We start from the raw sequence: 23586 nt of genomic DNA on the forward strand, positions 1-23586 counted from the left end.
TCCTTGTCAAAGGCTGGAGGAGCACTCTGGGGAAGGATCATCACATCCACTGCACAAATGGATGCTGGGGCTGACCTGGCACAGCCACTCTCACACTGTAGTGCCAGGAAAAGGAAAATGAAGTAACTTTCCTAAGATTATACACAGCAAATCACTTGCAGAGCCAGGAGAGGAATGTGGCACCCCAGGGCAGACTGAAGGTCACTTTGGGGCTTTTTTATAAAACATTGGTGAGTCCCTAATCAACCCCAACACTCCAGGGTGTTGTCCAGTGAGGCCAGACTTTGAATTCTCCATTTGAAAGGAGTCAGTCAGGGAGGGAGGGACATCACAGCCCCTGCTCACAGCCCTGTGGATGAGGCAGGCACTTCAGACTGCTGGAATAGAGATTTCCTCCCAGGCTGCTGAGCCTGGGGTGCCTGGAGCTCACCTCCATCCCACTGCAGTGATGGGACACAGCCCTGAATGGTGTGGAACAGATCTTTGGGGTCAGACCCCCCTAAATCCATCCAGATTACAGAGAGGGGCACAGCCCCACCTGTGACAGCCCAAACCACTCTCAGTATTCCAGAAAACTGTGGATATTCAGTGTTTATCCAACAGCTTTTCAGTGGTTTAGGACATAAATCAACCTAACCAGCTGCCAGTCTCGAATCAATAATATTCTTGTAGATGAGTGGCTAGAGCATTAAATAAAATCCTTACATAACAGACAATCCAAGCCTGTCCATTCCTGCAGATTTACTGCTCTGCCCTGGGGTTTCAAGCCAGCCTTTCTGGCTCCTGGCCACAGTGCCCTGCTCCCAGACAATGCAGGGCTCCCAGGAAGCACACAGAGCTCTCAGGCTCTGTGTATTTGCACAATAAATGAACACCCAGAAAGGTTTAAAGGTAAAAATGTCATGCCAGCACAGACAGACATCCTGCAAAGCACTGCACCATTGCACAGGAGTTGGGTTAGTGACTGTAACCTGCATGAAATTCAGCCACTTGAGGGGAAAACAGCATCAAACTCCAGCTCTTGGGATGAGCAGCTCAGCACCCAGCAATCTGCTCTCCCACATGTTTTATTTCTCCCCCACTACTGACTGCTATGGCTACTTTACACTGTGGAGCTGGAGATCCCAAGTAGTTTTGTAAAGTGGGGTTAGTCACCATTTTATAGAAAAAGAAAATTGAGCAGACAAGAACAAGATCTGCCCATGGTGGCAAACAAGGGCCCAACCTGTTCCCCAGAAAAAGCTCTCCAGAAATCCTACAGCAACTCTGCTCTGCTTCTAAGCAATTCTCTGGTACCAAAGGCCCTTTTTCTCCTCTTTTTAATTGTTAACACATGCTCAGCATCTGTGCATGCATGTTACATTTAATGCCAATTACAGAACTCACTGTGGAGATAAAATAAGATTTACTCACTAAAGAAATTAACCTTGCAAGCAGCTGGAGTCTCACTAGTCATGGGCATAAATATCTGGCAGTGCTGAGAACAATTCAAATGAACAATATTAATTTGGTGTTTGTGCAGTTTTTCACCATTCAGTCTCTACTTAAATGCCTGGAAGAAAAATAAAAGCCCACAGTTTAAGGAATGGAAATAGAATGGCATTTTGCTAAGTTAAAGCTGCTGTTGGTCTTTCTGGGTCAGTCCCATTGGGACTCTCACTACAAGAACATCCCCCTGATGAGACAAGGGGGCAGAAGAGGGGACCAGGAGATGACACTGAGTGGGTGTGACAAAGTGGCTGAGATCCTGCCAGCAGCCTCTTGCAGACCTGCAGCTGCCTCTGAGGCACTCACAGGACTGGGGCAATGTCACCATCCCAGTGTGTGCCAGTCTGCCCAACAAAGCAGGGCAAGAAATGCATAAAAAAAAATAAAAAAAAAAAAAACTTAAGGAGTAACACACAGGGAAATTTCAAAGCAGAACAATTCAGGCATTGCTGCCCCCCCCTCCAGGTGTTTTTGATCCCTGGATAAAGGTGAATATTTCAACCCTTCTTCAAGGAGCACACTGGGATGTGTCTCACCTCCTTCCCACAGAAATCAGGCCTGTGGGATCTGCAGTTTCAGACTGATTTTGGCATGGCACAAATGTGGTTTAATATCAGCCTGAGATCCAAATGCCAATCCTCTTGGCAAGCCCTGCAGCCCAGGGCACTTCCCAGCAATCTGGGTAATACCAGGTTGGGGTTAACCCAGCTTGAGACTTGTTAAACACATGCCCACAGCAACAAACAAACACACAGCTCACATTCACTCACTAATTAAGCTTATTATCCTAGGCTCATTTAGGTTACAAAAGACCTTCACAGCATTCCACCAGCACTACCAAGGCCACCACTAAACCATGTCCCCAAGTGCCACATCTACATGGTTTTTAAGAGATCCCAGCACTGCCCTAGTGCCCATTCCAGGGCCTGAAAGCCCTTTAGGTGAAGACAGATTTCCCAATATTCAATTTAAACCTCTCTTGGCACAAGTAGAGGCCATTCCCTCTCATCCTGTCACTTGTTACCTGAGAAAAGAGACTGACCAAAGGGAGGAAAAGCTGCAGCTTTGATAGAACAGCCCTCCAATAGAAAGCATCAACATTCAAAAACCACACCAAAATTCAGATTTTCTTCTAGTGTTTCCCCATCTACTCAGCTGAAAGAGCACTGGCCATGCCCCAGGCACTGCTACTCCCCATCCAGACAGGATCATTTTGTCAGATCACACTCCATAACCCCACGGATGTGCTTAAGGCTTGAGAAAAATATTAAGTAAAAGCCTGCTACCATTTCAACTAACAGCTCCACTGCCAGAGCAGGTCACTAAATTAAGCCCATTAATGCCAGCTGGGAGACAGCTCTTCTCCCAAAACCAAGTTTTACTTCTGCTGTGTCCATTTATTTGTGTGACACTAATGAGGAACAAAGGGTTACTGTGAGAGGCCTGGAAGGCAGCAGAGAGGAATTTATGTGCAAACCATGCTGTGACACCCAGGCAGCAGCACCTTCTGCAATGCCTCCATTCCTGATCTCCCAGTGCCAGGTTTTGGAGGCAGGGCAGGGAAAGGCTGCAGAGCTCACTGCTCTGCTCTGCCTGCTCTCCCAGCTTGACCATTGTGCTAATCCCCAGTAAGAGCAGTGTCCCTGCCAGCCAAACACCTGTGGTTAGAGAGTGCAGAGCCCACAGCACCTCTGCCCTCTGTGAGGGTTAAACTGCTCCCAGCTCGTTACACCGTGAAGCACTGGAGCTGGAAATGTGTTTAACACTTGCTTTAGTAAGCTTATGGTGGTTTAAAGAAACATATATATTTGACTAATAAGGATTTGTTGAATTGGAGGATTGGTTCATCCAGCTGCCTCCTACCTCTGTTATTCAGAGCTTGACTCAGGCAGAGATAACCCAGCCCAACCCATCACCAACCAAACCTCAAGCAACACAAACCCACTCCAAGTCTGAGAAACACCCAACTATGCCCCTGGGGCAGTCTTAATTGATTTACATGGTGCAAACACACCTAGGAGAGCTTCTTCCCCCTGTGGGAAGCCAGCAGGGAGCTGGGCATGTGCTGTGACCCTTAGAGCCAGCACTCCTCACTGCCTCAAAGCACAGCTCTGAGCTCTGCCCTGCTCTGTGATTTTCTCCCTGCAGCTCATGCCCAGCTCCCTCCCCAGAGCAGAGGGGAGTTGTGATTGCTCCCACTGCAGCCTGACCCTGTTAGTGCCAGGGCAGGTGCCTGGTGAGCAGCTCTGGCACAGGGAGGAGTGCACAGAGAGCTCCCTCTTGACCCCACTGCAATTAAAATGTCACTGATGTTAAACCAGGGCATGCTCTGGAGAATACACAAATGGGAAGACACAGGGTTAGAGCCTGAGAGCTTCAGCACTGAAATTCAGGAGGGTTGGGAATTGGGGGGAAAAAATGGCTTCTTGAAAGGGAGCCTGATTCAAATAGAAAGCAGTGAAACACTTTTACATCCTTAAAGCAACTTTCTGGTTTTCTTCTACAGACAGAAAAAGCACATAACAAATAGATCCACTGACCATGGGGATTCTACAGCATGCAGCAAAATTCACTGTAGAGCAGGAAAAAGCCTGCTGAAAGTTGGTACAATAACTCTGGTTAAATCCTCCTGGAGTTCCAGGACTCAGCACTGGGAGCTTGGCTCACTGAGCATTAAAAGCACAAATGATCAAGGCTTTGCAGAGATAAGCACAGCTCCAATCATCTCCCATCAGCTACAGAGGATGTGCTGCTTACCAAGCTGTCCAGCCCTCCTCCCAGGAGGTCCACAGCACCCATCTGCATGTTGGTCACTTGGGGCACGTTCACAGGGGGGCCCAGGTCCAGGTTGAGGAGGTCCCCCAGGAGGTCACCCTGGGATGGGATGACCTGTGGCTGCTCCAGGTTTGTGGTGGTGGTGGTGCCCACGGGGCTGTCACCAGCATCAGTGCTGTGGGGGGGAGAACAAGAAGCAGAAAAGAGAAATATCAGTGAGCTCTGGCCTCCAGTTCAGGTTCCAGCATGGGGAGACACAGCAAGAGGTGGCTCTTGCTGAAGCCAGGCAAAAGGTGGTGCCAGCAGCTGCTGTGGCCACTGTCCTGCACCAGGCACTTGGCTCTTCATCACTTTGAGCACAAAGATTTTCCCTGCACTGGATGTGGTTTTCAGCCCAGCAAAGGGAATCTTGCAAGGGGTGAATCCCATCCACCCTGAGAATCAGAGACCCCCTCCAAAACAGAGAGCTATGGGTACCACATGGGCTAGAGAAGTGAAAATAAGCATTTCCTACTTCAGAATGAACCTAAAGAGAGGATTTACAGCCCACTGGGTCTGAGGATGACATGAAAACACAGGGAAAAATAAATAATCCGGATTTTCTCAGAGATCTAACACTGATAAAACCCTTGAGCCCTTACTCTAGCCAGTGCAAACTCCAGCACTTCCCTCAGATCTAGATTAATCACCTTCTCCTGACCAGCAGCAAGGTCCATCAGTCTTTCCTAATTGAAAAACTCAATCTAAAATTGATTCCTCCCTTCTATCAATAATTTCCTTTCCTCTGAGTTAGCAGGCATGCTAATTAACTAGTCTAGAAACACTCATTATACAGCTTCCAAAATTTATCATCATATGCAGTCTGGCTACCTTTTATATCTTTTATATCCCCTTGTCACTGAATTTGATAACAAGGAGAAAGTAAAAAATAACTGGAGAACTCACTACAATGTATTTATTCCCTAAATCCAGAGATGCCCATATTTTAGATAATTAAAATTTTATATCCTGTTTCCAGCAGGAGCTGATAAAATGATTTTTAGCTCATGTTACTGCAGCCAGCAGTAAATGCCCACAATTGCTGTGGGAATTAGTGTCCTGACAAGGTGTTTAACTCTGGGGCTGTTCTGCAAGCACTGCAGCTTCTGATTGTGAGTAGCCAAAATTCTCTTATCCTCATTCAGCTGCTGAGGGGAAAGATTCAGTGACAGAGCATAAGCTGCTCCCAATGCCAGTGCCAGGAGGAAAAGATGGAGCATAAGGAGTGCAGAGTGAATTCGTTACCAGGCAGCAGCAGGAAGGCTTGAAAGCTTCTTTGCATTAAAAGCTTTGGAGCCCCAATAGCACTAATATTAGCTGTCCTTTCTGCTGCTGCCTTCAGAGTGCTGAGTGAGCTCAAGTGCTCACTGAAGCCTTCCTGAGGAGAGAGGAGGTGACTGTGATCCATCCACTCCCACCCCCAGGCTGGGAACAGGAACAGCCTCTCTGGGAGAGGCACATCACAAACCACTCTGCTCCTTCCCAGGATATCATCCCTCACACACTCCACCCCTTCAACACTTACTCATCCTTCTCCTGATGGAGACACAGAAATCCCTCTGTGTCTTGTGTAACTGCTGCTGCCCCAAAGCCCAACAAGAAATGAGGAAAGGACAAAGCTCGGTTGGTTTGCTTGAAAAAAGCAAAACCCCAGACTTCCATTTGTAAAGAATCTCTTTGAAGAGATTCCTATAAACAACTCTGCATTTTCTTTGAAAGAAAAGAAATTCATGTGGGTTAAAAAGGGAAAGAAAAGAAATTCATGTGGGTTAAAAAGAGCAAGAATATGTGGGTTAAAAAGGTCAGAAAGACTTGATACAAGCTTTCCCCTTTAAAGTGTTGGGTTTGGCCATGGGAATTGGAGATTTGGCCCTGTGAGTTCAGCCTCCAGCAGTTCCCAGATGCTGGAGTCACAAGGGATGCACAGCCTGAACCAGAATCAAAAATTGGAGTCACAAGGGATGCACAGCCTGAACCAGAATCAAAAATTTTCTGCAGCCACCTGTGAGACAGGGAAATGGAGACTCCTGCCCAAGTCTAATCCCATTTGCTTCTCCCAGGAGCACTGTGAACATCTTCCCAAATTTCCCAGCTGAATTATGGCTGAGCAGGGGTGGTGGGAGCCACCACAGGAGGAAACACTGCCAAGCCATCAGATTGCTCCCCACCCTCAGGATGCATCTGCAGCTCTGTGACACTTGGGCTTGCTGGAGAGGCAGGAACATTTCACCATCTGTGAGCTGTTCAATGGGTCTTCCCATCAGCTGAGAGCTGCAAGAAACCTGCCCTACAGGGCTCTGAATGGAAAATGAATGAATCAAAATGCCATGCAGGGTGTTCTGCCAACCAAAACTCCTCTGGGTTTATACCCAGGGAAGCACCACTGAAGGCAGTGCTGTCTTGACCCTCTTAAACCATATTTACTGTGGAAATCTGCCCATTCCCATCAGTCTCTACACAAGGATCAGCCACCAGAATGGTCACTGGAGTGCAGGAACTGTACAGAAAATCACCTCGCTCACTGTTTGGAATTATCTTTCACTGGGCACCTTTAACTTGCCTTAAACTGATGCAGAAAACCCCAATATTGGGGCCTCCTGAGGTGAGCTCCCACCAGAGAAGCCTGGTGTGCCATTAACTAACCCCACTCATTTTTAAATTTATCAATGCATCAGCATGATCAGTGTGCAGCACGCTCTGCTGAGCTTCCCTCAGACCTTCCCCCAGCTTGCACTGCTGACTGAGGCCTGGGGGTTTGTTTTTTGAGGTTTTTTTAAGCAATGGTTTTTGCCAAAATCAGAAAATAGTTAAGGTCAGCAGACTGAGCACGAGCAATGAGAGTCCAGCACAGAGACACTACATGCAAGGAGATAATAAACTGCTCCTTCAAAAAGCTGAATTCTCTGAGCTAAATCCCCTAAAATGGTAATTGTTGTAGTGAACTGGAACAGGAAGGCTGGTAACACCAAAAACCAGCTCATTCTGAGACAAATCTTTGATTAGGAGAGGTAGGAAAGTGGCTACTGCTTTTCCTGCCCAACTGGTACATTTGTACTTGCTGATTCTAGGTCAGTGCAGCCAGACTTGATTTCAGGCAGGGAGAAAACAACTCAGCTTCCCAAAGCCAGCCACCACAGAAATAGTCTGAGTTGCTAAGAATAGCAGAGAAGTGGTGTCAGAAATAGAAAAGAAGCAGCATCGCACACTGATTTATCAGTGCAACAGCAAAAATAGCACTGCAAATGTCACTTTGGGAATATTATTAAGAGGTAAGCCTGGCTACCCTGCCTCTTGCTGCAAAATACACTCATTTTTATAATTAATACCATTAGTGCAAATAGCAAAGTGTTCACCTGAATGAGGAACCATGGGAACAGGCCCAGCAGCACCATGGGACTGAGGGAATGAGGCACTGCTGCTCTTGCAGAACTAACCTGCTGCCAGAACTGTGATCCCAGGGAGGCACTGAAGCACCAGGCAGGGAGCCAAAGCATTTCCCCCACCTCACAAAGGTCAGACAGACCATGTCAGTCTACTCATCTTTTTTGGAGCTCTAACAGGCTTAGATGGCTTTTGCACTTCCCTTGCTTTACAGGCTCCAAGTGAGAAAGGAAGTTTTACCAATCCTGCTCCATTTCATGTTGCAGCAGTGAAAGATCACCATAATTCCTGTTCCAGGAAAGTGATGCTGCATTCCAGGAGGGAGGCTCATAAAGCTGAGCTGGTACTGAAGCAAAGCTCCTACAAAATCTTCTTCTGAAAGATGCCTGCTCTCACTCTAGTCCTCTTTGCTCCAGTCATCCAAAGCTTCTGCTGTTCTACCCAAATTCATGTCAAGAGCACTTATAATTAATGCCTTCTCAAAAAACATCCCAGCTTCTCCTCACACAGGAACTTTGTTACTTCCTGTGTCTTCTAACCCAGGAACTTGGACACTCCATAGCCAGGATGGTCACAGATAAGTTTTATAAAAAATCCTTTCCTTAAAATTTTTTCCTCCTGAGAAGCTGAGAGGCCTCAGGAACAAAATGTAAACATTGATTATCTGCTGCTGTGGAATGCAACAGGTGCATCTGTGATTGGTCTCATAGAGTTGTTTGTAATTAATGGCCACTCACAGCCCAGCTAGCTCAGCTCTCTGTCCGAGCCACAAACCTTTGTTACTCATCCCTTTCTATTCTTAGCTTAGCCAGCCTTCTGATGAGATTCTTTTCTTGTATTCTTTTAGTATGGTTTTAATGTAATATATATCATAAAATAATAAATCAAGCTCTCTGAAACATGGAGTCAGATCCTCGTCTCTTCCCTCAACATAAGACTCCTGTGAACAGCATCACACAGGATTCCATTCTGCAATGAAACAGCCCCTTGAACGACCTGCAAACTATCAACAAAATCCCTCTAGGATCTTCTAAAAGATCTTGGCATCTTTTGGACTGTTTGCTAGAAAGAAACACCCAACCCATGATCCCCAGGCTGCCAGAGCTCACCTGCCATGGTGGATGGGCAGGTGCTTGCGGTGGATGCCGTGGCTGCCCTCCACGAAAGCGTTGGGTGGCTTGTGGTACACAGAAGCCAGAGACCCAATGTGGCAGATCAGCTCATCCAGCAGGGTTGGCTCAATGAGATCAGTCTCCTCAGAAATCAGGGGCTTTTCTGAGAGCACCACTTCCTTGGCAGTCACTGGATCCGTGGAAAGGAGGCGCCAGTAGATGTAGCCACGATCCCGCAGGTCGGGGTTGTCGGAATCCTGAGACAGAGCAATGCATCACTCACAGGTCTCAAATCAACTCATGCCTGTAATCACTTCATTCTTCTGGATTAAAAATCCCCAGCCAGCCAGCAGCCACAGCCACCAATTTCAACATGATGTTACAAACTGCTTGTTGAGATGAACATCTTAAAATTAAAAACAAGAACCAAAGCATTGATGCCTGGCTTCCTGCTCAGCTGGTCAGGGAGGAGAAATTTCCACAAAATTTACAGGATTTACACCCCACAATTGCCCCAAACCACAGAGCTGCCAACTCCTTCCAAACTTTCCTGCCACTAAGTATTAGGAGAAATCCACAGAAAAGAGTGACAATGACTAAGAGCAGACACTCAACAATGCATAATGATCCAAGATTCTTGGAAACATGACTTACCCAAGGCACTGCTGGACAAAAAAGATGCTGCAGAACCACATCTTAATAAGCCATATTCTTTATAGCAAAAGAGATCTTAATTTATCCTGCCTTTTAGTTATCTAATGAAGTATGGAGAGATGCTAATGATACACACTTAGGGTACTTCATCAGTTCTCCAGCTGTCAATAAAACCCTTGTTTTATTGCAGATACTTTTGCCTCTGCATGAAGTGCTAATTATTTCTGTCCTCTTTGAGCAGCTCTGCCCAGAGCAGCAAAGTGAGTGGGGATGGTTTGCTGATCATGTTCTAGGGAGAGGGAGGTGCTGTGGTTTTATGTTGTAGTGAACTGTTCATGGAAACAAGAGCTCAGGTTTTTAATCTTCATTTCAGCAGAAATGTTAGAGGTTTTTTCCCCTGATAAAATTCCAGCAAAATATTGTACACCTCACTAGTCTTTCCTTGGCATTTCTTTTTCTCTTCTGTGCTCTCACTGCTGCCCTGTTAGAATCTGCATCTGCCATCTGCCTCAAGACATTCTCAAACCTCTTCTTGGAATGAGACTGAGCTCAGCTCATTTTGTAAGGACCTAAATTAATCTCTCTGTTGTCTCACACATTATCTCTGCAGAGCTGGTTGTGTTTGATGGGAGAATTGTGGACTCTTTACACTTTAACAATCCCTCCCAGACTGTGCACTCAGGATCAGGCAGGGTTTCTGCAAGGGCACACATGAAAGGCTACACTCTCCTACTTGCAGGCACCTACAGAGTCAAGGCTGACTGTTTCTTCTCACAGCCAAAAAAACACACTGGAAACTGGTAAACCTACTGCAAAAAGAGGCTCAAATCTCTCAAAATTCTCCCCTTTCCAGGATCTGCATGCACACCTGTGGAGCAACACAATGAATCCTGGCTAGCTCAGCTCCCCACCTATGCATCAGCAATGGGGATGCAGAGTTCTGAGACCTCAATTCCTGTGTTTCTGCCGGTCCCAGCTGCTCCACTGCTATTTTTACCAGAGCTGGCTCCTGCTACAGTCACACCTGCAGTCTGCTGTGCAGACAAGCCCTGAGACACTCAAAGTGCAACAATACCTAAGCTGGGGAAAGAAACACACATGTAATTACTCTCCCACTCAAGTGAAAAACACCATCTCTACCTAGAAATCAGACCTTGAAGCATAAGGTTTTTCAATGTTTCACAGCCAGTTATCCTACATTGACTTATTATTCATATAAAATACAAAAAGCCAGACTGAATCAACATTGCTGACAAACAGAGAAACAAACCCAGACGCCTGTTACATTCTGAGGGTGCCATTAAATGTTCTGTGAGTCAGCACAGTGGGTTTTAGCACTTAGTACCTTTCTTCTGTTGGCTCAGGAAAATGCTACAGCCTGCCCTTGGCCCACTCCTCTCTGAAGAGCAGCTCAGATCCTGCCTAACAGCAGGTTTTGAAGCAAGAAAATCAGGTCATGGGTTTGTTGCTGCTGACCAATGCAACTCCCCAAAGGAATGAATAAAAGTTTTAAGTGCAGCAAATCCACAGCAATGATTTCTTGCAGCAAAGAGGATCAAAAAGGGCAGCTGATGATTGACTCCAGGTTTTCTGCTCAGAAACAATCACAGCCCATTCAGCTGGCAGACTATTTTTATCACTTGACACAGCAGGTCTGGAGAGGAGCTGGTTTTTTTGGGCACTTTATCCCAATCATTGCAGTCAAGGGGTGTAGGAAGATCAGCTGAGCTCTTACCCACCCCTGGCACCAGGACATCACCTCTGTCCTCTGGAACTACAGCAGTTGTGTCTGCCAGCTCAAGCCCAGCCTTGCCTGCAGTGATCTGAGCTCAAAACTCAGCATCTCATGCATAATGAATCCATGATCTTAACCCACTGCTACAGCCTCCAGCAAAGCTGCCACATTGGCTGACAGCATCCAAGTACAAAGGCAAAAACCCCAAAAATCAGTTCTTTCTTTTTCATAGCACTGCTTAAAGTTTGCTGTTCTCAGAACAAAGTCTTTGCCAGGCTGTCTGCCTCTGTTATAGCTCCAGATGTTTCACTGCAAGCCACCTTCAAGGAGAAAGAATTTTGGTTTCTTGATAATTCTACACTGTCCCTGACTTTCCATTTAGTGAGTGAATGGGGAAGGAATTCAGATAAAGCAAGAGCTAAGAAGGAGAAAGCAGATTCCAGATGGTAACAGGCACAGAGCACCTTTCAAACAGAGTCTCTTTGGGAGAGAAGGCAACACCCTTGAATCTGATCTAGAGGTTGTATATTTCTTGGGGGGATTTCTTGCAAAGCTGCCTGGCCTGGCAGCTGGGAGACATCACACAGCAGGGCAGCAGAGTGCCTGCAGGCCTCTGGGTCACTGGGTACCTTGGCTTACCTGTGTGGCCAGGCTGAGGACCTGCTGGACCAGCTCCTGTGTCTCAGAAGGCTTTTTCAAGAACAGCTTCACTATTGCAGTCAGCAGAGTGAGCTGCACCTAAGAGAGAGGAGCACAGGAGAGATTAGAAATTCCTTTACTGATATTAAACAGATATGGCTTCAGTTTCCTCACAGCATGACACTGCTCTATGCCAGTGAAACCCAATATAATGAGATTCAAACCCTTGCCTGTTGCAAAACACTTTCACAGAGAAGTCCCTGAGCAGCAGGCTGAGGTTTGTGTCATACCCCCAGTACAGCCATCCCCCCAAGAAAAATGCAACCTCTGGAACCCCCTCTTGTGCTTCCAAGATGGGAATTTTTGGAGACACAAACAACAAAGCAAAACTGCAGATTCCCAGGAGTTTTAGTATAGCCCAATATTGAAGCTTTTATTGACAGGTATTGTCTGCCCACTGCAATAACATTCACTGTCCATCCCATAAACACACTGCAGATAAAATGCACATTGCAACTTTACCTGAGTGCTTTCATCATGGAAACCCTCCAGGAAACTCTCCAGGAGCTCATCTGCATTGTCAATTCTTTCAGCATATTCACCCACGATCCAGATCATGGCAGCTCTGGCATCTGGCTCATCCAGGGAATCCAGGTTCTCACACAGAGTGGCAATGATGCTCTCATACCTGGTTTGTCACGGTACAGGTGGATTACTGGGGTGAACTGGACTTGTTTCACTCCATTTCTGCCCACATCATTCTGCAGAGAATCCTGCACTGAAGTCATGTCTTGTGTTTCTACACAACAAGCAGCATTTTCATTCATCTTTTTTTTTTTTCCCTCCAAAGATCTCACAGGATCTCTGCAGTTTAATCCATCAGCAAGACCACCCAGATGTGGAGTTCAAGATAAAGCTGCCTTCTGCTCTGTTTGCTAATGGGAATATTTGATCCAACAGTTCAAACCATGAGTCTGAATCAGATCCTGCAGCCTTGCTGGAGGCTCCAGCCTGGTAACTCTAAACTGGGTATTGCACTCCCCTCAAGGCTTTATTGTAAACCAGACAATATCCCACAATAATTTAGCTTCCCCTATTCCCATGTGTGGGTATCCCCACAAGCAGGGAATTTCTGAGGCTGAAAGCAGAAATTGTCAGGGAAACCTGCAGATGAACCATATTATTTTTTAGGTGATCATGAAGTCTCTGCTGAAAAACATTGCTGCAGTTCTGTGGCTGAGGAGACAAAATCTTACTGCAGAACCAAGAGAAGCTGAGTTTTGCCCAAGCCAAGCCAGAGGGAACACTTAGTGGGAAAAGCCAGAAATAAAGCCACAGCTTTATTCAGCACCACCTGATTGGATCCGGGACCATGGGAGCCATGAACTTTGACAGCCCTGTGAGGACATGTCACAGATATCTTTTCATTAAAATCTTTTCTTTAGGATTTTTTCCTTTTCTGAGAACCTGTGGCCTCAGCAACAAAATGTAAACAATGATTATCTGCTGCTGTGGAATGCATCAGGTGGATCCGTGATTGGTCTTGGGTGGATGTTTGGATTTACTGACCACTCACGGCACAGCTGGGTCTCACTCTCTGCTGAGACACAGCCCTTTGTTATTCATTCTTTTCTATTCTTAGCTTAGCTAGCCTTCTGAGAACTTTTCTTTCTATTCTTTTTAGTATAGTCATAATGTAATATATATCATAAAATAATAAATCAAGCCTTCTGAACATGAGGTCAACATTCTCGTCTCTCTCTTCATCCTTCAACCCTTGTGACCACTGTGACAAGGACACTTGTACACTTCATGGATTTCTAGAGGAGATTAAAACCAGGACACCCTGATGCTGTAAACCTGGCCAAATTTTCCTTCTGCCATTCCCTGCAAGAGCTTTACTGGCTTTTGATCCAGCCTTCAATATGGAGTGGTGGGGAAGGAAAACCTTTCAATTCAAACTAACAACAAGCCAGGCTGACACCTCACCTAGAGCCTCCCACCAAACCAGGAGTGGGATCACTGCTTCCACCTTTGCTCCAGAGCCCTGCTGAGCTGAGAGCTGCTCTATTCTGATGATGGCAGCTAAGAGCTTCCAGAAAACCCTGAGGAAGTTTCCACCTACTTGTTGGGGTACTTGCGGAAGATGTCCCTGATGACCACGATGGCCTCCTGCACCACGTAGTTCACCTTGGTCTGGATGAGGTCCAGCAGGGTGCTCACACAGCGCTCTGCAGATTGCTGGAGACAGCAGAAAAACACAATTTAAATAGCTGAAGAAACACTCTTGCTCCCACAGCACTCACTGAGGAATGTGGTGTGTGTATAAGAAAAGGCACAGAGGACAAGAGCTGCAAACTCTGCCCAGAAATGAACTACAGGGGAACAAAAGGTTGTTACAGTGGGGACACCAGCTGGCTCCAGCTCCTCTAGAAAGTCAGAGAAGTAATTATGCCAGCAGAAAGTTGGGTCACCACACAAGAGAGCTTGGAAACATCACCTACACTGCTCTTTGTACCACCCTGGGGCTGGTACAGGCCACTGAATGAGCTCTCTGATTCCCATGCCAGGCAATCAGAGCTGGGAAAGTTCTGACAGGGACTGCAAGAAAGCTTCTAGCAAAGCCACAAGGCAGAAAAAACAGTGCTGTCAAAACCAGCAGCAACAGGCTCAGTATTTTTGGGGTGAGGTCACTAACGACATGTAAAATGAACAGCTAAAAATAGAAATTCAGCTGCTCCTAATGCAGCTTTCAATTAATTAGTTCAATTCACAGGCACTGCAAGATAACAAGGACTGGACACTGTCATGCTCCAGGAACCAGGAGTGGAGACAGAGGCAGATCACTCACAGAGGTCTATTCCCAAACAGCACAGTGAGACAGGACATCACAGGAGCAACCAACTCCAGCAGCAGAGCCTCAAATAAGGGCAGTGATTTGGTTATTAGCAGAGCACACATGAAGCCTCATTACACAGCTGGTGATTAATGTGAGAAGCAGACTGCTCCCAACACTGCCTTCAGAACACTCATAAAGGATTCAGGCTGGAGACAAACACTGTGGGGCACAAACAACAGCAATGTAGGTGGATTTTTCAATTCCAGTGAGTTAAGAGCTCCCTCAACTTACAGAGCACTTAAAGGCTGGGCAGGAGGAGGAGGAGTGAAATGGCATTTTAGTCACAGGAATCAGCTCTTTGAGAATGGGCAAAAATCTCAAGGACAAACCTCAGGAATTTGGGTCAGAGACTAAAACCTTCTGGCAGCTTCCTGCCCTCCTGGGTACCTCACACAGGGCTGTCAGCACAAACAGGCTGACATGAGGATCAGCCAAGGCAGGATCAACACAAACCAGCACTTGCTCTGCCTTTGCAAACTGGCAGTAAGTCATAAAACTCTCCCCTGAAATTCACAGCAAACAGAAGAAAAATCCAATACAATTGGTGTCAGAGAGGCATCACATAAAAATGGGTGATTGCTGTAATATTCTTTTATGATACCTCTCCCTGCTCAGCTCAGCTTTATGGGTACTGTGGCACTACAGGGGCACTGAATGGCAACTTGACCATGTCCTGCTCTGATCCTTCTGCTCCAGAAGGGATTTGAGGCTGTGACCTGGAAGACACTTCCAGTTCATGGGGACTGACCATAGACCTGGCTCCACACACTGACCTGGTTCACAGTGGGAGCCCTGCCCAAAGTCCTTGCAAGAGAGATGCTTCAGAACTTCAAATTTCACCTCTTCATCTCAGTAACTTCCATCTGATATTTTACCAAGTGACCTGATGGGGTAAATCTGTGCCACATCCATCTACACATCTTCTGAAAGATGCCTGTTCTCTAGTCCTCCTTGCACCAGTCATCCAAAGCTTCTGCTGTTCTACCCAAATTCATGTCAAGAGCACTTATAATTAATGTCTTCTCAAAAAACATCCCAGCTTCTCCTCACACAGGAACTTTGTTATTTCCTGTGTCTTCTGACCCAGGAACTTGGACACTCCATAGCCACAATGGTCACAGACAACTTTTATAAAAAATCCTTTCCTTAGGGTTTTTCCTCCTGAGAAGCTGAGAGGCCTCAGGAACAAAATGTAAACATTGATTATCTGCTGCTGTGGAATGCAACAGGTGGATCTGTGATTGACCCATCCTGGATGTTTCTACAGCAGAATCTACAGCACCAGTCACTGCTGGCAACAAGCACTGCAGTCCTGTCAGAGCCTACAACTAACAGAGCTTTAAGAGCTGTACAATTCAAGGAAAAGCAAATTAAAGTTTAGTTTTCTTTTCTTTAGATGCTTTGAAGCATGATTTTTTTCCAGGAAAAGCACAACATCCACTTTGAAATACACAGCAATGATTTTTAGCCAAAGAGTCCCTTGGAAAGTGAGCAGTGGTGGGCACATGCCCAAAAGAGCAGTCCCTCTAACAAAACCCATCTTAGCTCACCCCATCCCTTGTAAACACACAGCTTTTTGAAGGTGGACATCCTTGGGGACAGCAGAGCTCTGCAAACTGATGAAAGGATGCCCCAACTCAAACAGCTTTCAAGTTGGAGTGAGGAAGGACAAGCAACCAATGTCAAAATCGCTTTGTTTTTCTGCAGGAACCAAATGAAAGCCCACAAGATTATTGAAGTAGCACATATCACACTCAGCCATAAGCCTCAATGATTTCTAAGAACCAGGCTGCTGGCAGAATCTCTTGGAAATGAGACAAACATCCCTGTAAGATGGCTCCTTCTGCTTCTCCTTTGCTCCAGAGGAACCCCTATCTTTACTGCATCCACTTCATTTCCTTTTCCCACGGGAGTGGTGCTTGTTTTCCTTAAAACCAAAGCATGGAATGATGGTTTCTTGTGATGCTGCCACTGGAGCAAACCAATTCACAAGGCAGACAAGTGTAGCTACACCAGAGTTTGCTGTAGATAAACCCAAGCTAACTCTGAGCTCAGCTAGCAATAATCCAGCAATATCCATGCAAAATGTTCTGATATCCCCCAAAACAATGTGACTGCTCAAGCCTGAGCAAAATCTTGTTATTCATTGTGGGTGTTGGTTCCATATCCCAAACCAGCACCAGGAGCAAAGGGAACACCACATTTGCTTTGTGGTGCACCTCTCAGCAGACACATTTATTTCTGTCTCACTCTCCTAGGAGTGACAATTAGACAAAAGATAGGATCCCTAAAGGCAGAGCTGAGGTGCTCTGTGAATCCTCATTCATCAACAGCTCCCACTGGCTGTGTCCTCTGTCAAAAATCCGATTTCTGAGCTTTGGGAACTTGGACACTGATGGCTGTGAGGATGCTCTCCCATTAGTCATAATTCACAGTGTAAACAGTCTCTAGTAAACACAGATGCACTGGGGACAGGGATTAACCTAGGGATGAGGAATAACTGTCATGAGTTGTTCCATGTATCTCTTTAAATCTGGTTCTTGTCAGGGCAGGAAACAGACCTCATCCTTAGCAGCAGCAGTGCCAAAAATCAAGGTTAAAATGGCCAATGGAGAGGCACAATTACAATTATAGGGTCACTGGGACATTATTGCTAGTCCTTTGCTTATCAAATTTGACTGTTGTGGTATCAGGGATAGGGATAAATGTGGGGGATGAGGGCAGGAAAGAGTAAAAACTTCTAAAACCACCTTGATGCTGCAGGAATACACCACCCTCCCTGCAACTAGGACAGGCACAGGGCCAAATCCTAGTGAGAAAGTCCCTGCTGAGAACTAAAACAAATTCCCACCCTGCCAGCACAGCACTGCTACAAAAAGCACTGTCACCAGCTCCTTTTAAACTTCTCTGTAGCCCTTTTCCATGCTCAGGGGGGTTTTCTACAGTCACTGCTGTGGCTCCTGCCTGGATGCAGCATGGAAGGAGTGCTCTGGTATTTTGAAGTGCAGACATAAAATAGAAGCAGCAGCCCCTGCTCCATGGGGCCATGCTTCAAAGAAAGCCCCTGGCAGTGACAAACCTTTGAGAGATGAAGGAAGGAGGAGAGAGCTGCACAAAGGGGCAGTTGATTCTCCCCAGAGGACAGAAGTTGGTGTCCTCCGTGCACAGGCTTGCAGCAGTTTAGCTGAAACAAGAGAATCCTGTGCACTGACACCACACTAAGCCAGGCATGATTAGGTTATTATTTAAATCTGCTGTCAGGCAATGCTCATGGGAACACACTTGAGCAAAAGCTAAATGAGCTCAGCTGAAATTAGAGCACTTTATGTGACATTTTGCACTCAGTCATCAGTTTACTGAAAAGTACCAACACCACAGCACAAATCTTCCCCCTCTTCACAGGATTTCTGAGCTCCTGACAGGCATTTCAGATTCACTTACAGTGAAATTAACAGACACATCACTAAAAAAACAATATTCTATTATGAGCACTTAGGTGGATGTTCCACAGGCAGAGGACATTTCAGACTTGTTTTGGAAAACTGCAGAGGTTCCTGGGAATTTGTTTGCATAAGCATTGAGGTAGAAGAGAGCACACTCCAAATTAAGTTTACAAGTTATAGGGATGGATTTATGTAACTAGAGTCACTCTGTTTGTATAAATTGCATTTAAGTGCCCCAAATCTCTGCAATTCTCTGTGTTCTGTTCTTCTGAAATGGAGGGGAGGGATGACACAAAATGCTTCATAATTCTGAGTTTCTCTATACAATATCTTCTTCTTCCCGCTTCAAAAGGTCAGCTCACAGCTATTAAAGGATTTGGATGGATAATGGTCATTGTTCCACTAAAGCAAATACAGTAAAATATTCCATCAAGGGTGAATGACCTGCCTTGCTCTGCCTGCAGGATGAGAGGAGCACCCACCCTCCCACGACATCCTCACAGCTCACATCCCGCTCAGTGCTGCTCTGCCCATAACCACCACGGATCCAGGCCACTTGAGGGCCACCACTGGAATTGCAGCATGGAAATGAGGTGGCAAAGCCCAGCATTGTTTCTGAAGACAGGGAACCAGAGAGAAGCCCCAGGGTGAGATACTTGCCTCCACCTTGATGGCACAGCGGCCGATGGCGCGCACGGCCTTGCGCACGAAGTCCACGTCCACCTCGGTGGCGTATTCCTTCAGCTCTGCCAGGACCTGTGGGGACACCACAGCACTGTCAGCCCCTGGGGACACTCAGAGAGCAGCCCACCCTCACAGGTGACGCTGCCTGGGCACAGAGGATGAGCAGGATATCCTTTTCACAGCTACCACACACATCCAGCCACTGGTTTGGCATACTGGTGTCTAATCCAAACTGGTGTGGGTTACACTTGTGTAGGCTGCACAAAGTCAAAAGGTCCCCTGGTCTTGATAATTTTCAATCCCCCTTAAACAAGAGCTGAGGAAAAATCAGCTTTACCAAACTTAAAGGTTTCTACTCCTTCCTACACTGAAAATACATTTGCTGTGTGCAAAGCTCTCAGCAACAACTATTTCTGTGTGCTGAGATGAACCTTTGGATCCCTGGTGAATCCAGACAGAAGATGCAGAGGAGATCTGGGGACACCCTAGAACATCTATACACAGATTAATAACAGCATGAAGATACTTCCCCTTGTAAAACTAAGATTTATTGTTTTGTCTCAGTTTTTTTGCTAATGGAAACCGATGAAGGGCTAAGCCCAGGATCTGCTGGGATCATACAGACCTTTAACTAAAAAGCTTTGTCTTAAATCACTTAGCTTACAAAAAAATTATTTCAAGAAAAGACCATATGTAATTTATATTCCCTCAAAAGCTCAATTTATTTCAGTTTCTCATGCCAAATATGACATCAGGGATTTAATCGTGATGTCACAAATAGATGGTGAGGGAGAGGCCAGCAGCACAAAGCCAGACAGTCCTTTGAAAAATCTCTCATCCAAGCAAATTGCTCAGAAGAATGACAAGATAAAGAGGCCATGAAGGGCCAGACTGCAGACAGATAAATCTGCAAGGAGGAGACAGGACATCTGTGTTTTGAAGTTTTATTATTTCCTTGGATGATCTACAGTGCACAGCACTTGGAGCACCAGCCTTTAGCAGCTGATGCTTCCCAAACACTGCCCAAGGCTGGAACCATCCTGGTGCCCTGGTCCAGGATGGGCACAGGGATGGAGAATCTCCCCAAGAATCACAGGAAGATGTGGGTGGAAGCTGCTCCCAGGTCTCATTCCAGGACATATTCCTGCTAAACCTTGTGCTGTTTTATGAATGCCTCCTCAGAAGCTGGAGAGATTAATTCATTAGTCTGCAGATCTCAGACTGCCCTCCAGACACTACTGGCTTTCCTGCAAACAGCCCATATTATTGGAACATTATAAATTCAAATTGGTGTGTGGAGCCTACCAACAGTAAAGAGAAAATTCTGAATATGTTCACATAGAAACTGATTTTTAAAATATTTTCCATGCCCCCAGCACAAAAAGGGCCTGAATTACCTTGCTCAGTTCCAAAAACCATCAGGAGAGAGCTGAAGGAGCTGCTTCAAAATGTCACATGAAATGAAATTGTTCTGTGACAATTAGGATAGGACAATAATAGCACTGACCAGAGGCATTAATCATTCTGCATTAGTGTTAGGCCTCATGGCCAGGGGTGCACTTCCTCCAAGGAAGGGATCTGCATTAAACCAACATCAAATACAAGAAGAATCTACACTGCAAAGTGAATCTCAATTCAGTTCAGCTTCAGCTTTGTGCTATTCCCATTCTGGAAGCAAGTTAAGCAAAAGCAGGAATTTTTTTTAGCTCTGAAGAGTGCCTGTGCAAGCGTTATAACAATTTCACTAACTTGAAATTCACACTTCAATAATGTTTGGCCTTTCTGAATGCCTCCCTTACAGGCACACCCCTCTCACTTGAAACAAGGCTCTCATTCCAACCTCAGCACTGGCAGTGACTCATTTGACAGGATCCACGAGTTCTCCTCCTGGAATTGTCATCAGTGAAACAAGATCCACCTCACGGTCACGACGCATCCACGCCACGCTATTAACATTTAAATTCTGGGGGAAACTCCACCACCAACCATTAGAGAACTCACAGAGCACTCCACCAGGCACAGTGATGCCTAACAGTGATGCTGACTCCAGAGGCAGCTGCAAACACCCTCACACAAGGAGCAGGGTAGGGATTTCCCTTCCCAGAGCACAGCAGGAGTGCCCCAGCTGACCTGGGCAATGTTTGCTTGCGAGGCCAGGCGGATCATGATGTCCAGTTTCTCCAGTTTGACATAGATGGGGTCGTTGTACTTCACAAAAAACACTTTGATCTCCTGCTTCAGGATTTCAGGCCTGCAGGGAACATAATGTTGTCACTCAAGAGTGGTAAAAAATCCTAACTGTTTTAACAACAGGCATCTTTTCTTTAGAAATCTCCCCAAATATCCACTGAGAAACAGAATGGTGCCATTTTGCCCTGGTTGACCAGGGAGGCCATGGACTCCCCATCCCTGGAAATGGTCAAGACCAGGCTGGACATGGCTCTCAGTAATTTGGAATGTGAAACCTGCAGAGGAAACTGGAATTTGATGATCTTTAAGGCCCCTTCCAAGCCAAACCATTCTCTGACTCTGATTTTATGCCTAGGATGTGCAAACATGAATTCAAAGAAAGAAGTCTGGTCAAAAAGATTATTTAGATACAAAAATGCATAATTCAAGTCTTTCTACAGCCACATCTCTGCTTCCTCTATTTGAGCTGCTGAACCAACCACTACAGACAGTGAACAACAATATTTTCAGTGAAAGAACAGCATCCTTATCTTAATGCAAAACCTACAAATTCATTTCCACTTTCACTTCAAGATGCCAGTGCACAGTAACTCTGCCCTAATATCATCACAAAGAGCTATCCAAGCTATCTCACCTTTCCAGGAAGGATCAGCAGCAATAAAACATGAACATGGGAGCAAAGTGGTGGGGAAAAGCCCAATCCATTGTGCACCAGGATGTCACCAGCCTGGTGGCTCTGTGCTGAGCAGAGTAACACAGGCTCACTGAGATCCTGCAGGTCACTGTGAACTGTTCCTGTTTGCCATTTTGATTTATAGAGGCCAATTCTGAGTGCTCATAAAGAGAAGGTGAAGAGAGGCAGGTAAAGAAATACTGCATGAAACTGGTATTCCTTACAAGCATGCTGTAAAGGAAATCAGTTCAGGCTGCCAGAGTCATGAGAGTGTTTAACCTGGCTCTCAAGGGATCTGAGCCTGGATTAAAAGAAATTCTGTGCATGTGGCAGTATCTGGAGATCTGAGATAACCAGATGGCCTTTGACAACACAGGAATTAAACCCCCTGAGCTTTTACCTCTTCTGCACAATCAAGTTGATGTTCCTCAGGGCAACATACTGAACTTCAGGCTCTCCAGACAGCAGGGTCACCAGAGGAGGGGCAAGTTTCTTCAGCAGCATGTTGTAATAATCAGAGTCCTTGGGAAGGAGCTCCAGGAACTTCATCAGGACCTTCACTGCTGACAGCACCACTGCTGAGTTGGCGTGAGACAGCCGGGGGGTGACCCGCTCACAGATGCTGGGGACAGAGGCACAAAAAAGGGTTCAAATGGATTTCAGGGTGCCAAATATTTCAATTTTAAATTTAGGAGATGGCACATAGCTTCTCAGACACTGCTTGGATTTGGTTTTGTTCACAATGAATGGGCAAAGTCCTGTTTTCCTGAATGCAGCAGGAAACAAACAGGGACTTCTCTGACAGCTTCAGGTTTCTCTCCTGCCACAGTCAGCTCAGGAACAATTCCACACTTCCTGCTTTTTCCTGGTGGTATTTTCTATTTGTGTGATCTTGTCTGTCACTTACAAACATAACTTTAACAAAAACAGCTACTGGAAAAACACTTTAGCCTCCATATAACCATTCAGAAGTGATACACGCTTCTGGCTTGCTTGGGGGGTTGCTGTCATTTCAACAGAAAAAGATTTCTGTTCCTCTGAATACACAAGAAAAGAGTGACCTAAATATCCTCCCAAATCCCACTTGCCATAATGGATCCTGTAATCAAACTGCATCCTAAACAGCCCATCCCAGAAAGAAAGGAAGTTTGGGTTCATATGGTCTTTCTTAAAGCATCTGTCAAGTTTCTTCCCACTCCCTCCTGCATGTTGCTAACCCAGAACAAACTCATTCCCATCTGTGCCTCCTGAAGTTTCCTTCCCTGCAAGATCTGCTTTCAGCCATGCTGGAAGGGAAGCAGCACAGCTCAGTGAGGAGCAGAGAAATCCAAATCAGGTTTGGGGCACCCCCAGCTGCCTCTGCCCAAGGTCACCTGCATGTCCCAGCTGTTTCCTCTCTCTGTGCCTCAGTTTCCCCATGCACAGGGGATGATATTTTGCTGGAAAGGAGGGTGGCTCTCCCAGTGCTGTCTGACTCCAGGAAATCAACTCCACACAAAGGAGCAAAAGGATAAATCACTCTTCAGAGGAACTGGGACATGTTCACAGGTGCTCAGAGCACTGGTTCCTCTGACAGAGCTGGGATAACACCAAGCTCACACCCTGGAGAGCTCTGCAGGTTTCTAGCACTCATTAAGAGCTGATTCTGGCACAGAAACAGAACACAAAGAGGAAAAAAAAAAACCAGCAAGACTACTGGGAGGCTTCTTAGAAACAGTGCATCAAAAAAAAGAGTCAATGAAGAAACCCATCAAATTCCAACTGGTCTGGCCAGGATTTTGTACGTGGGCTTGTGATCCTTCCTCCCCCTCCATCCCCACATCAGCTGCATTAAATACATCATCTCAGAGTCTCCCTGTTCCAAGTTACTTTTC

At 46.0% G+C, this 23586-nt stretch overlaps 2 protein-coding genes across 5 annotated transcripts in view; one reads left to right on the plus strand and one right to left on the minus strand.

Moving 5' to 3' along the window:
• The window catches only part of TAF15 (TATA-box binding protein associated factor 15), a 504826-nt gene that overhangs the window by 102239 nt on the left and 379001 nt on the right, over positions 1-23586 (plus strand). The gene's annotated exons all lie outside the window — the stretch shown is intronic.
• AP2B1 (adaptor related protein complex 2 subunit beta 1) overlaps positions 1-23586 on the minus strand; it is an 80516-nt gene that overhangs the window by 32674 nt on the left and 24256 nt on the right. For all 4 annotated transcript variants that reach the window (XM_059486880.1, XM_059486877.1, XM_059486879.1 and 1 more), the window contains exons 7-14: positions 22113-22334; positions 20980-21100; positions 18826-18921; positions 13949-14064; positions 12346-12511; positions 11824-11922; positions 8793-9052; positions 4246-4438 (exon numbers count right to left, since the gene is read on the minus strand). In XM_059486880.1, the coding sequence (XP_059342863.1) occupies positions 4246-4438; positions 8793-9052; positions 11824-11922; positions 12346-12511; positions 13949-14064; positions 18826-18921; positions 20980-21100; positions 22113-22334 (1273 nt within the window). The remainder of the gene's footprint in view (positions 1-4245; positions 4439-8792; positions 9053-11823; positions 11923-12345; positions 12512-13948; positions 14065-18825; positions 18922-20979; positions 21101-22112; positions 22335-23586) is intronic.

This window comes from Ammospiza nelsoni, chromosome 21, assembly GCF_027579445.1.
Source record: "Ammospiza nelsoni isolate bAmmNel1 chromosome 21, bAmmNel1.pri, whole genome shotgun sequence".
In the NCBI taxonomy this organism is placed as follows: domain Eukaryota; kingdom Metazoa; phylum Chordata; class Aves; order Passeriformes; family Passerellidae; genus Ammospiza; species Ammospiza nelsoni.